This window comes from Lepus europaeus, chromosome 16 (assembly GCF_033115175.1).
Source record: "Lepus europaeus isolate LE1 chromosome 16, mLepTim1.pri, whole genome shotgun sequence".
Lineage (NCBI taxonomy): Eukaryota > Metazoa > Chordata > Mammalia > Lagomorpha > Leporidae > Lepus > Lepus europaeus.
Window position 1 is genome coordinate 78,923,725 of NC_084842.1, and position 14,929 is coordinate 78,938,653.

At 44.6% G+C, this 14,929-nt stretch overlaps 1 protein-coding gene across 2 annotated transcripts; it reads right to left on the reverse strand.

Moving 5' to 3' along the window:
* Positions 1-3,295: 3,295 nt before the first annotated feature.
* Positions 3,296-13,109, reverse strand: CLRN2 (clarin 2). 2 transcript variants are annotated; one of them, XM_062212639.1, is made up of 3 exons: positions 12,857-13,109; positions 5,752-5,931; positions 3,296-3,561 (listed from the first exon to the last, which is right to left on the reverse strand). In XM_062212639.1, the coding sequence occupies exons 1-3, from the start codon at positions 13,107-13,109 to the stop codon at positions 3,296-3,298; spliced, it is 699 nt and encodes a 232-aa protein (XP_062068623.1). The 2 variants fall into 2 exon arrangements, 1 of the variants encoding a protein (XP_062068623.1); XR_009868161.1 differs by lacking the exons at positions 3,296-3,561; positions 12,857-13,109 and adding an exon at positions 11,988-12,073 and having other exon boundaries at positions 5,851-5,931.
* Between the last annotated feature and the right edge of the window lie 1,820 nt (positions 13,110-14,929).

Sequence of the window (14,929 nt, forward strand, 5' to 3'; positions counted from 1 at the left end):
TAATAATCAGGTTGGGTAAAACTGAAGCTGGATTAGCATTTACTTATTTATAAAGTGACAAAATTAATTATAGTCAAAATGAAAGAACCATTGTGTATGTATATATGTACATATGAGTATGAGTGCATGTATTTGTGTTTATATGTGGACGTGTGTATATATGTGTGAGCATGTGTGTGTACACATGTGCATGTGTGTATGTATATGTTTGCATGTATACTTATGTATGTGTATATGTGTAGCATTTGTATATGTGTTTGTGTGTATATGTGCATGCATGTATGTACATATATGTTTGTATGTATATATATGTGAATTTATAGTTGTGTATGTATATATGTGTGTGATGGTGTATATAAATGCATGTGCATGTGGCATTTATATATATATATATATGTGAATGTACATATATGTGTGTGTATATACATACATACCTATACATAGTTGCTCCTCTATACCTACAGCACCCATGGAATTAATCAACTGAGGATCAAGCATGTAGTTAGGACTATGATGGTTCAGTATTTGTACTGAAGAAGTACAGACTTTTTTCTTTTCATAATCTAAACAATACAGTATGACAGCTATTTATATAGTAGTACTTATATTGTATTAGGTATCATAAGTAAGCTAGAGATGATTTAAGGTACATAGGAGGAGGTGCACAGATTTCATGCAAATATTTTACCATTTTATATAATGGACTTTAGTATCCACAGATCTGTGTATCCACAATGGATCCTGGAAAAAATTTCTGGGAGATACTGAGAGTCATTGGTATCTATATCTGTCTATATCTATATTGACAGGTATGAATATGGATATAGATATAGATATGAATATGGATGTGGTATGCTATGGATACAGATAGATATGGATATAAATAGATATAGATATGATATAGATAGGTATATATGAAATAGATATGGATATGGATATAGAGATACAAATAGACACAGATATATAGACATAGACTACAGACATAAACAGACATAGAAATGGGTATAGATATGAATACAGACATAGATACAGATACAATTATATGTATAGACATGTATACAGATATATAGGCATAGACATAGAGATATGGATATGGGTACAGATTTGGATAAGGATATGGAGGTAGATATATAGACATAGATAAAGATATAAGTATAGCCTTGGGTATAGGTAGAGTTAGAGAGAGAGAGAGAGAGTTTATTTCAGGTATTGGCTCCCATGGTTGCAGAGATTGGAAAACTCATAATTTGCAGGGTAGGCCAGCAGGCTGGAGACTCAGGGAGGAGTTGTGGTGTGAGTCTTTAGGCCGTCTGCTGTCAGTACCTCTTATCCTTCAGGGACGGTCAGTCTCTTCCCCATAATGTCCTTCGACTGATTGAACGACACCCATACATGTTAAGAACAGTAACCTGCTATACTCAAAGTCTACAGATTTAAATGTTAATCTCATCAAAATACTTTCACAAAAACGCCTAGAATAGGATTTGATCACATACCTGGGTACCAAAGCACAGCCATCTTCAGAGGGGAGATTATCTGAGGAACCAGGTGTTTTAGGAAAACCCAACTCCAAAGAGCAGGTTTCTCCATCAGGTTGATGGGAGCAACATTCTCATCCCTCTGTGTATTTACGTGCTCCCGGTCCTCTTTGTAATTTCATGTCCTGTGTCTACCCAGCTTCCTCATCTTGGCAAGCCCTTCCCCATCCTTGCCTCCTTCACCACTGAACAAAGTCCACTCACTTTCAAAGATCAGATCAAATGTTAACAGTGTGGCACTTTAACACCACATCCCATCCTGAAGATTCGATTCCTTCCTCGGCGCTTTATGGCTTTATGCCTATACTACATTAGGCTTTGTCTCATTGTGTTACAACTGGGCTTGCTTCAAACAACGTATCAACAGTGATTCTAGACTTCCAGGTCTAACCCCTGACCTCAGCAAGTTACCCAACCTCCTTATGCCTCTTCATCTGTAAAATGGGGCTAACATACGACCTTCCACCTGTTTGTAGTGAGAACCTATTGGGTTATATGTGAAACCCTTCAGAAAATGTGCAGCATATACGGCAATTGTTTTCCTTTTTAGTGCTATTATGGCTATATAATTCTTTTTTTTTTTTTGACAGATAGAGTGGACAGAGAGAGAGACAGAGAGAAAGGTCTTCCTTTTTGCCATTGGTTCACCCTCCAATGGCCGCCGCGGCAGGTGCGCTGCGGCGGGCGCACCGCGCTGTTCCGATGGCAGGAGCCAGGTGCTTCTCCTGGTCTCCCATGGGGTGCAGGGCCCAAGCACTTGGGCCATCTTCCACTGCATTCCCTGGCCACAGCAGAGAGCTGGCCTGGAAGAGGGGCAACCGGGACAGGATCGATGCCCCGACCGGGACTAGAACCCGGTGTGCCGGCGCCGCAAGGCGGAGGATTAGCCTACTGAGCCATGGCGCCGGCCTATCGCTATATAATTCTTATGTCAGCTGGATAGACTGGGCGCTTCTGAAAGTTGAGGATCTAATCTTATGCCTCTTTGCATTCCTCCCCCTGTACTGTGTGGGATAGGTCAGGGATCTATGGACGTTTACAGGGTGATAGTTGGCTACCCATATCCATGTGTTCCATGTCCTTGGATTCAGCCAATTGCAGATTGGAAATATTTGAAAAAAGTTGCATCGGTACTGAACATGCCCACTTCTTTTCCTTATGATTCCCAAACAATACAGCACAACTACTGGCATGGCATTTGCATTGTATTAGATTTTATAAATAATCAAGAGATGGTTTAAAGTATACAGGGAGATATGCATCGGTTGTACACAAACATGAATACTTTGCCATTTTATATTAAGGATTTGAGCATGCTGGGATGTTGGTATACTCGATGGGTCTTGGAACCAATTCCCTTGAATACCCAGAGACAGCTGTGTATAGAACCTCCTATTTGTAGAGCATTCTTCAGTATACAGAGGCTGGCAATGTCATCACCCATTGGAATCTCAGGACAACCATGAAATATAGTTATGATCCCATTTGACAGATGAGAAAACTGAGAAGCAGACGTGGGACTTGTCCAATGTCACACAGAGAAGGCAAGTGGCAGTCACCACCCGTCAACTCCAAAGTCCTTGGAGAGGTGCAAAGATGCCAGAGGTCCCAGGAAAGTTTTTCTTTTCTGTCCCAGCCACCACCCTTGGTTCCTCCATATCTTTCTTCTTCCTGCCGAGTACAGGAACATCATGGATTGGAAGGTCTCCGTCCCACTTCAGAGCTGACTTAGAGGAGGGTGGGGCAGAAGAAGGCTGTTAATACAAGATATCCTCGGCCGTGACTGTGGCCTCTTCGATTTTGGTTGTGATCTTAGGGAGGGGAATTTGACTGATGGCCACCACAACCAGGTTTGCGGCATGAGCCGAAGCACTAGCCACGCAGATCCAAAAGGACTGTTCATACTGCTCTTCCAACACCACGAACTTAAAGAACCTCTCTTGAAAGTTTGCAATTCGCTCCGTCAGGTTGTGAAATTGCACCTCGGCCATGAAGCTGGAGATGGCCAAAGCCACGACTCCACCTGAAACCCAGAAAGGGCACGCTCATTCCTGGCTCCTCTTTGCAATGGTAATGACTTTGGGGGAGCTATAATTTCTGAGGCACCGGCAGCACACTTGCTGTAGGTTTAAAAAATTACTAGGAAGACACAAATTTCAATTTGCTTTTAAAAGCTGCAGATAACCCACACAGTGTGAGGGGGAAGAGGCAGGGTTATGTGGGGCAATGAAATAGGTTTTAAATCAGATCCACTTTGCTTCTCAATCCTTCTCATTTTGCCCCCTCACCCCCTACCTTCCTTTCTGAGAGAGGCACCTTCAGAGAGGCTCAGGTTGTTCGTGTCTTAGGATTGTCATGTACTACCTGAGGGCTGTGAGGGAAGATGTAAGGACCCTGTGCAGGCTGGGGTTTCACCCCCAGGTTTGGCTGTGACTTTCTTCTTTCTCTTTCCATGCTCAAGGATGAGAAGAGGGCATAGAGAAAAGAGGCCATGGAAGGAGAAAACCTGGAAACACATGGAACCTCGCTTATTTTTTGTCTGTTGCTTAAAATGCTGATGTGCTTCCTCTCTCTAAAACATTTTTAAAACATATATTTTTTTAGATTATTACATCTTCTGAATAAAACTCAGACACTAATGAGAATCATAAACATGAAAGTACAAATATGCTTTTATATTCTGTTCGAGCACAACTTTAAACAGGTGCATAATATTTTATTCAGGTGACACACTGTAATTTGTTGAAACATGACCTGATTTATGGGTATCTAAATTACTTCTGGATTTTTTTATGTTATCCAATGCTGCAGTGAATAACGTGTTATGTACACCTTTGTGCTCTTGTCCTGTTATTTCCCAAGTGTTAATCCTCATGTGGCATTGTTCAAAGGCCGGTCACAATTATATGCCTTTTCACACTGATGCTTTGTCCAATTGTCTGCTTTTTAACACTGTCATCAGTAGAGTTTGGTAGTACAATATTTCGAGGAAGGGAATGGACAGAGATAAGCAGTTACTTAAACGGCAGGATTGAGCTCTTTTCCATGCCAGCTGCTATGAGGATTCATGCAGAGACACACAGGACACCTGAGGTCCGAAGGAGGGTGGGCCATGCATATAAACAGTTCTACAAGGTGGCCACTGCCTGCAAACATAGGCAAATACATAAGAGTGACTTCCTGCTGTTACATTATAATACATGGCAACACAAAATTACTTGCTTTTATTCTTCAAGGTCATTTTGTATAGGGTAAAGAAATTATTATTTTGATGGTACCGTTTGATGTGGATTCTCAGAGACAACTCTCATTTTGTAATTTTCATTATAAATGACTTTGTTAATTAACCAACAAATTAGTTTGTCATTATTGAATGTGAATTAACCAAACATGTCATCAATATACTCCCAAATCAACACCCACCCCCACCCCCCACACACCCCCTCACCTTTTGTTGTAGGTTTTGGCTTGAAAACATAGGTCGAAATGGTTATCAATGAGAACATGGATCAATAAAAAGATGAAGGGCCTAGACTCAAGTACACCTGGGTTAGAATCCCACTCTTGCTACTCATTGTTGAGTAATCTTTGAACTTCTGTGAGCCTCAGGCTCTTAGTCTGCAAGCATGGATCTAAAATACCTCCTGGTAGGGAGTTGTGAGGTGTGAATGAAACAGGGTTTGTAAGCTCTCAGGTCTCCAGGCCTGTCCCTGGCAGGTAGCTGCGTGCTGAGGGTAGGGTCTAGGGGAGGTGGTTGGAGAGTTGGGGCAGGGCAGGTCCATGACCACATTACTGTGCCCAGGAAAGAACTATAAGGCCACTGGCCGCTAGATGGCGCTCACGTCCACCTCTCAACCCAGAGCTGGCCCACAGATGGCTCCCTGGCTCACACAGCCTTCTCTTCTGTTATTTGCAGAGGTCCCTTCCAGCTGCAGCAGCGGCAGCTCCATCTCCTCACCCCTCACATGATGCCCGCCCCCTCCCAGCTCTTTGTTCTCTGTCTCCTCCTTTCACCGAGTTTTCCTGCTGCTCTAAGTTCTCGGTTAGTCACATGCTCTAATACTACGGTTTTTCATGGTGACACACCCTGCAACTTTTAGCACTTGGGATATGGATGCCCATCCAGAAGGCCCAGGCAAGGCATTTTCGTTCCTTCACACCTTTCTGCACCTTTCGCCCACCTACTTGGAGCCTAGCCTGGGGGCTTTCTTACCTGCCAAGACATTCCATAGGCAGATGCCCCCGGGGCCATTGACTGCCCGGTAGGGGACCTGGATCATGTTGAGAATGGCAAAGCCCATGCTGACCAGAGCCAGAGCCAAGGCCAGGAAGAGGAGCAGCAGAATCGTCACATGAAGGCCTGCGTTGAGTTCCTTCACCAGGTGAGGAAAGACTGGGCAGAGAAGACACGGTGATATTTCAACATCAGAGCTGGGCCAGCTCTCATAAAGCCCGCACTTGCTCCCCACCGAGGCTCTAACAGAGGGAGGTGATGGCCAGACAGCAAGAAGTCCTCCTCCTGAGACCTCCTGAGATGAACTTGTGACCTCCTGAGACCTCCTGAGATGAACTTGTGACCCTTGGGGCTGCCACATGTCAGTTGGCACAATAATCCTCCTTGGAGTAGACACAGAATCAAAATGTTTGTTGGGGCCAGCACTGTGCTGCAGTGGGTTAAGGCCCTAGTCTGCAGCGCTGGCATCCCATATGGAGGCTGGTTTGAGTCCTGGCTGCTCCACTTCCAATCTGGCTCTCTGCTATGGCCTGGGAATGCAGTGAATGATGGCCCAAGTCCTTGGGCCCCTACACCTGCGTGAGAGACCAGGAGGAGGCTCCTGGCTCCTGGCTTCGGATCAGCTCAGCTCTGGCCGTTGCGGCCATCTGGGGAGTGAACCAGCAGATGGAAGACCTCTTTCTCTGGCTCTACTGCTCTCTGTAACTCTATCTTTCAAATAAATAAATATTTTAAAAAATTGTAATTTAAGTTGCATTGATCTCACAGTTCTGAGATCTGTTATGAAATGGTGCACACAAACCACAGGTGTGATTTTGCAAGGTAGACACTATTAGCCCTATGTATGGACACTTCTCTTGTTGCACAATACTGCTTTAAAAATTTTATTTATCTATTTGAGAGGTGGGGTCGGGAGAAAGCATGAGTGAGCATTCTCCCATCTGCTTGTTTCACTCCATAAATGCCTGCAATGGCTGGGGCTGGGCCAGGCCAAACCTGGGAGTTGAGAATTCAACCCAAGAACCCTATTTGAATCATCAGTGCTGCTTCTTAAGGTTTGTATTAGTGGGAAGGTGAAGCCAAAACCAGAAATTGAACCTGGGTACTCTCATGTGGGATGCACACATCTTACCAACTAGGTTAAACACTCACTGCAATACTTCTTTAAAATAAAATAATGGTTTGTCATATAAATGTGGCAGAGTTCTCCAGTGCAATGTTAATTGGCATTTGTTTTTCTATATTTGCCACTAGTACTGGTGTGAACATGATACAACACAATCACAATAAGGTACTTCACATAGTGCCTGGGAAAAGTCACTTCTCTGAAGTGGTGACCACTGTTGCTGCTGTCATTATTTTTACTCTCTGACCTGGGAAAGTCATGTGACCTCTTAGACCCTGTTTCTTCATCAGCACAAGGATAGGAATATGTGTGTGAATCAAGGGAGCTCAGCTTTTACTGCTTACAAGCTCATTCAATCCTCATGACTGTAGATTTCATGAGGCAGATTTTATTAACTCTATTCACTCACAAGGTTGGAGACATCGAGCCTCTTGGGCAAGGCAACCCTAAATTATAAATAAAATTACAGTCTTTTTTACTGTATGGTATTTAGTTTCGAGTCGCTATTTTCAGTGGCTATAAATGGAGAATTTTAATTGTGAAAATTAAAGAACTCATACCCACTCTTCTGCAATAACTCCATGGGCTATGCTAGCTGCCTCCTGAGGCCATCTTTTGAGCACCGCCCTTTGTGCTGTGTCGTTCAATACAGCTGACCAGCTCTGGGTTCATCCTCCTTCTGGCCAGAACTCAATGTTTTCCTGGTTCTACTGTCACCCCTCTGACTGCTTCCCCCGGCCCAGTTGCTGGCTTCACCCTCCCTTTATTCACTGAAGGTTGCATCTCCAAGCCGGAGAGTTTTTGACCTTCTCCCTGTAAGGTGTCTTTTCCACTCACAAGTTTCCAGACACTCCATGGTTACATCTTCGTTCTAATCTAACTTTCTTTCCAGTTCTGTTTCTATTTATTTTGTCTCCATGTGGTTATCTCATCAGCCTTGGAAACCTTACCCTGGAAGATGAGCTCCTTTCCCGGGAGTTGCTCTTTGTGGGGCACCTTCCTCCCTTGCTTCCATTCTATCTCCTTGTTCTTTAGATTCTTGTTCTTTTTTCCCATCTCTTTTCAAACACTCAGCTGGTCTGTGTTCCAGACATAGTGTCTTATGCCTGATTACCTAATTGTTTCATCTTTTTCTTTTTTTATTTAAATACTTATTTACTTATTTGAAAGGCAGAGTTACACAGAGAGGTACAGGGAGATCTTCTATCCACTGGTTCACTCCCCAGAAGACCACAATGGCCAGGGCTGGGTGACACCAGGCCAGGAGCCAGGAGTTTCATCCAGGTCTCCCATGTGGGTGGCAGGAACTGATTTCCCCAGAGCTGGATTGGAAGTGAAGCAGCTGGGACTTGAACTGGTACCCATGTGGAATGCTGGCATCACAGACGGCTTAACCCTCTATGCCACAATGCCAGCCCCATCATCTCTTTCTTAATCATGAAATCCTTACAACAACTACCATAATAATCCTCACCAAAGTCTTCAAATAGTCATCTGCTTATGTGGCTGCAAAGGTCAAAATGCTTGCTAATATACCATGTTGATGATGTCTTAGGAGGAGGTACTCTCAAGTCTTGTTAATGCCTGCAACCTTGTTAGAGACCAGTTTGGTGACATCTATTAAAAAAAACCTTCACTTCTAGGAATTTACATGCACTTCTATCTGTGCTCCAAGCTGTATATATTGGATATTCATTATAACAGCAAAAGAGTGGAGAAAAACCAACATGTGAGGTTGATTTAATAAACCAAGATGCAATCACAGAATGTGGCTTTTAGAAAGAATGGATCATGCCCACATTCATGATATGAATCCATATCCAGATTTGATTTAACAGAAAATTGATAAATCATCAAGTTAGGACAATGGGGGAGAGGAATTTGGAGTGCATGGAGAGGTGTGGAGAGGGCTGGTAACGAGTGCTTCCAGAGTAGGAAGTAGATTAATTGTATTGAAAATGAAAAACCTTTATTGGCAAAGCTTATATTCATGCGTTGTACCAAATGTTCAGGGTCTCTGGGTGAACTGATATCTTCTTTTTCATATACTTACAAGTCACTGCATGAAGATTGAAATTGTTCCTTGGAACTTTGCACCATTGCTTTCCATTTTTTTTTTTTTTTTGAGAGGTGATTGACACTAGGTCCTGTCATATGGGATTGCCCCAGGAAAGCTACTGCTCACTTGCCTTTCATATTTGTATCCAGTTTCTTAGAGTTTTGAGTACCTCTGATGTAAGAATTAAATTTAAGTTTTGAGCTTGAAATCCACAACCATAAAAATAGTTGTCCCTGGTGATATGTGACAACAGCTCTGTATATTGGAGTAGACCCCTTATACACATTCTTTCATCTACTGATCATGGCCACCCCTTCTAGTTCTTACAAAGGAGGAAACTCAGAGAAGTTAGTTGTTTAGCAAAAGTCGCACAGCCAGGAATGCTTCCTTAATTACTCTGCTATATTAAAGAGATCTAAAAACTTAGATAAGCAGAGACTTAGAGTTCCAATCATAACATAGCTTGAATTCTAAAGGTCTAATTTTGAGTTTGAATCTTTCTTTTTTAAATTCAAGAAGCAGAGAGGGAGAGAGATTTGCCTATGAGAGAGAGAGAGAAACAGAAAGAGAGAGATAGGGAGCTATCTTTCATCTGCTAATTCATTCTTCAGATACCTGGGACAGCCAAGGCTGGGCTGAGACTGAAGCCAGGAGGTAGGGACTCAATCTAGGTCTCCCACATGAGTGGCAGGAACTTAACTGCTTGAGACGCCTAGGGTCTACATTAGCAGGAAGCGGGAGTCACGAGCTGGAGGCAGGTATCAGACCCAGAAACTCCACATGGGAAGCTGGTGTCCAGTGAACACTTACCTGCTAGACCAAATCCTTCACCAAATTCAAATATTCTTTTTTTTTTTGGGGGGGGGGTACACATTAGTGCTATCTCTCTTGAATATGAGAATTGATTATCATTCTATCATCCTTGAAACTAATAGCTGATTTGTTTGCTTCTGACCCCAGAGAAGTCTGGAGTCCCCTTCGCCTCAGCAAGGCCAATAAGGACAGCATGACATTGCAGATAATGGCAGAGTCCCAGGGGGAATACTTGTCAGGTGAGAAGTAGGGAGGGAACCAGAGACCTAAAAACTGCAATGCCCAGATTGTGCTACGTGCTTTTACAGAAATTATTTCATGTATTGATTTCTTGGATCTTCAATTTCCTAATCAGGAAAATGAGCTTATTAAGATCTCTCCCCTGGTGTAGGAAGGGTTGAAGGAAATGAGCTGCAGGGGATGCCCTGAGATCCAACTGATGCGCCACCAGCCTCCTACACACTCTGCCTCCGCCTCACCAGAACACAGACTTGACTTCTCGAGGGCAGGCACTGGTCTGCAATGTTCACGTCTGTTTTCCTAACAGTGTCTGACCCACACATGCTCAGTAATACAGTGAGATGCGTGGACACGTTTTGTCTCCTTCCTTCATTCAGCTGGGTGGCTGAATTAATGTTTGTCTCTTTCCTTCTCTAGCCACCCAGCCAGGCTGATTCCTCCTTTTTTAATTTCAGAAGATATGGGATGAAAAGAGGACCACAATCATTTATAATAGTGCCTTGGTTTTCTTCCCCATGATTTGTATGGGAATAGATTTTTTCCGGGGATTCTATAAGAAGCCACTGTAATGATGAGAAGAGAGGTTGTTTGGAAAGCAGGTCTCCAAAACACTTCCTACTCCCTGTGTCCCCTACACCTCCCTCTCAAGTGGTCTACACTAAGCCTTTGTAAGACAGGATTCCCCCTCTGCAGGTCAACAGTAAGTGGTCAAGTAGTAAATGCTGACTCCACCTTGGAGATGGGCGGGGCTCACTGGTTGCCTCTAGTTCCACTGTGCTAGAATTAAAGGACAGTACAGACGTTACAATGCACTCGGTGTCCCAGAGCCTCAGCAGTAAAGGCAGCCCCAGACAGAAGAGCCTGGCCCCAGGCAACCTGTGAAAGCTTTCAAAGAGAATGGGTTGCAGGGTTCTGTGAATGGAGGTTTAAATACCTTCTCCAAGGAACTGCTCCAGAGCAGCAGGAACAACACTTTCTTAAATACTATCCCATTCCGCGCTGATACTCAAACATCCCTGATGCCTGAAGCTTCAGAGCCCAGACCCTGCTGGATGAATCCAGGAGGATGTGAGTCTACTGAGTTCTTCCAGCAGGGAAATGGAACGGTGCTGATCTACGCATGGCTGCCCACAGCAGAGAGTGTACATCTCTTGAGACGGGAACACTCAGGGACTTCTCATGAGGTGGACACTGATACACGACTTCCCTTTAAGCATCACATTTGTCCCAAAGACATCCTTTTTTTTTTTTTTTTTTAAATTTATTTGACAGAGTTAGACAGTGAGGGAGAGAGACAGAGAGAAAGGTCTTCCTTCTGTTGGTTCACCTCCAAAATGGCTGCCACGGCTGGAGCTATGCCGATCTGAAGCCAGGAGCCAGGTGCTTCCTCCTGGTCTCCCATGCAGGTGCAGGGCCCATCCTCCACTGCCTTCCCGGGCCACAGCAGAGAGCTGGACTGGAAGAGGAGCAACCAGGACTAGAACCCGGCGCCCATATGGGATGCCAGCACTGAAGGTGGAGGATTAACCAGGTGAGCCACAGAGCGCATCCCCCCAGACATCCTTTGCAGCAAAGAGGTCCAGGCCAGAACCAAGTGCTGCAATCAATGGTCATGATTCCCTTTTAATCATTTCCTTTGTCTGCATTTCTTGTTTATGTGTGGGTATCTTCAACTTCTATATTGCTTTTAATGGAGCTATTTTTTTCCAATAGCCAGGGTCCAAGTTAATTGCTGGATAAATAAAAATATGCCCTGGGATTTTTTTAAATATATACCACAAATACATATTTTATTCATGTATATGAATGATGACAATTTGAATTATATTTATCAACAGTTCCATCTCTCTCTCTTTATATACTTTAGACACTTACCTCTGTCAGGTTTCTAAAAACTACTGCAATTCTGAAATATATAACTCAAGTAATGAATACAATTCTCTCTCCCTTTGTGTTAGCAGGGAGTTGAAGACTTACGGTTTGGAACACTGTCCTCACCAGCGATCTGTCTGATTCCAAAGGCTTGTCGAATACTGCCTTTCTTTAAGCTAAGCTCAGCGTGGCGTTAGTACATCCTGAGCAGCTCTGAAGTGAGACTGAACAGGGGCCAAGGTCGGTGCTGCTCGGGTTCCGAGAGAGTGACAAGCTCCTGGCCTCAGTACTCTTCGCCAGTAAACAGCAAAGTTCAGCTGCAAAGCGTTTGATTCCAGAGCCCAGGAGCACAGACTTTGCTTCTTCTCTATGAAACTTTTCTATCACTGAAAGCAGTTACCATGCTTCCCGAGGGTTACCTTCTACACCTGCACATGGCTGTGGCTGAGACCTGAGTCACCTGGCGTGGGCCTGGAGTCTCGTCCTGCTGTTTCCTGGCTGGGTGACCTCACGCAAGTTACATAACCTCTCCGAGCCTCAGTGCATTTCTCTGCAAAATGGGCACATTAATAATTCCGTCTTTATCAGTTTGCTGTGAGGCTTAAAAGAGAAGAAGCAGTGTGAAGGGTTTTAGTACAATCCCTGACACAGGTAAGTATTTGGTAGTTATTATTAGCAGAGGTAAACTACAAAGCTGGACAGTTTCCTATTTCTAATTATTTCTATGGAATTATTTCTATACGCTTCTACAGAAAACGAGAGGATAAAGGAAAGAAAGGAATGAGGGATGGGAGGAAGGCAGGCAGGTCAGCTGGCTGCTTTTGTGTGTAGAATGAAAACCCCAGCTCACTGTGGACTTGCACCGGGTGCCTCACTCAGACGAGGCAGCAGCCACATTCCACATGGAGACATAAGCACCCCGGCACGTTGTAAAAGTGTCTCTGAACCAGCTTTCTCGACCCCAATGTACTCACTCGTGAACTGGGACTGGCGTCCACCGAGCCCACACTGTCGCACCTTACACCCTCTGAAGAGCCCGTAGTAAATGTCTCCGATGAATTTGACCAGCTCTGGATCCGTGGCATTGACCAGCTCCACTCCAGTCTGACAAAGGATTTTCCCACTGAGCCAGTGGGGTACCGCCAGGGCAGCGAGGATCAGGAGGAAGGAGGAGCAGCTGAGCACAGACGCCAGCCCATACCACGCCTTTTTGAACCATCCAGGCATGCTAGTGGGCACAGGTCATCCCCAAGGTCTCCGAGCACCAGCAGGGGTCATCCACATCTTCTCAACACTCGGCACTGCCAGATCCCCCTAAACTCGCCGCGTCAGGATTCCAAGTCCAGTCCTCGTCCTCCCTCAGCGTCTACCAGGGCCACATCCGGAAGCCTGCACAGAGACTTCTGTTCACCTGCCTCTGCTCGGCGGAGCGCGTTACTGAAGGAAGTAACCCTATATCTCCCTCTCGCCTCATGTTTCTGCGCAGGCTTTAATTGTTCCCCACTGCAAATAGATAAAATAACTCTGGTGTGGACCTCAGAACCGCGAGGGAGTCACTAGCAGGCAAAGCCAGGTACACCTGACCACAAAGAGATGCTAACCAGTCTCAAAAAAACAAAACCAAAACCAAAAATACCCGCAAACAGTAGGAGGAAGACAAAAGCGGAATGATTGTCTCCTGAATATTGCCAACAGCGCATGGTGTCAAGTGTCGATCTCTTTGATGCTTGCCCTGGCATTTCTTTCTCTAAAATGTCACTGCTGTCAGAATCCCCAGAACTATTACGGATGCCACGAGACGACTGCTTGCTCTTAAGGCTTTAACTGAAATGTGTAAACAAGGCTTTGTGGACGTCACTGGGTGAATTTGCCGAGGATAAAATTGCAACATGAGTCGCTTTGTGGTTGTTGGGGCAGTCTGGCCCTTAGCACTTGACATCCCTCTGCTTCCCACCTTCCATATCGGCTGAAATGGGGGCAGAAATATGTTTTTCTGTTGTGTTACCCAATAGCAGTCTTACTGCTGGGATATTCCTCTCTTCTAAAACCAAAGATATGGGCTGGTGTAGTGGTGCAGCGGGCTATGCTATGGCATGTAACTCAAGGACGCCATATGAGCGCCAGTTCAAGTCTTGGCTGCTCTACTTCCCATCCAGATCCCTGCTAATGCACCTGGGAAAGCAGCAGCAGACGGCCCCTGCCATCTATGTGGGAGGTCTGGATAGAGTTCTGGGCTCCTGGCCTCAGCCTCACTCAGTCCTGGCCATTGCAGCCATTTGGGAGATGAACCAGCAGATGGAAGATCTCTCTCTCTGCCACTCTGCCTTTCAAATAAATAAAAAAATCATTAACCAAAGTGATGATAGGTCTTTTCCTTTTAATCTGCAGACACTAGCAATGGAATATTCCCTACTCTATATCTTGTATTGTGGTTTTTAGAAGTTTGACTTTTACTCTATTGCCAAATGTCAGCTTACTGTCACGTGAGACTGGCAACAGCCATTCTGCCACTACCTTGGGGGAGCAAAATTGGTGAGAAGTAGCACAGTGTAATTTCTTGATTGGCTGCAGAAGTCTAGAGAGGGGTCCAGGAGCTTGCACTGTCAACCAGTAGAAGTCCCACGAATGTCTTTTGGAGAGTGCTCAGTGGGCAGAGGGTCGTGTCAATGGGAAGGTCAGTTTGCTTCTTACAATTGGGGTTCACTGCAGGGCCCTCTCTGAGCTGAAAATAAGGACGAGACTCTCTGAAGAGACAGTAGTGCTTTACCATGTACAAAGGGCTTGTGCCATTGGCCAGCCACCTTATATGGTGGCCAGAGGAGGGCCTATTCCAGCTGCTTCTCCCATAGAAAACTGCATATCTCAGCTGGGACTGGAATTGAGGTTTTAGATTTACAACATCTCAACTTCACAACAATGACCCTGAAACAGCCAATGTTTTTCTGATAATAAATGACTTCATAATACGAGGGTAAAAGCTTCGAAGGCTATTCGGCACATTAATGTGATCAATAGTGTTAACACTGGGTGTGTTTTGAGAAGGCAGG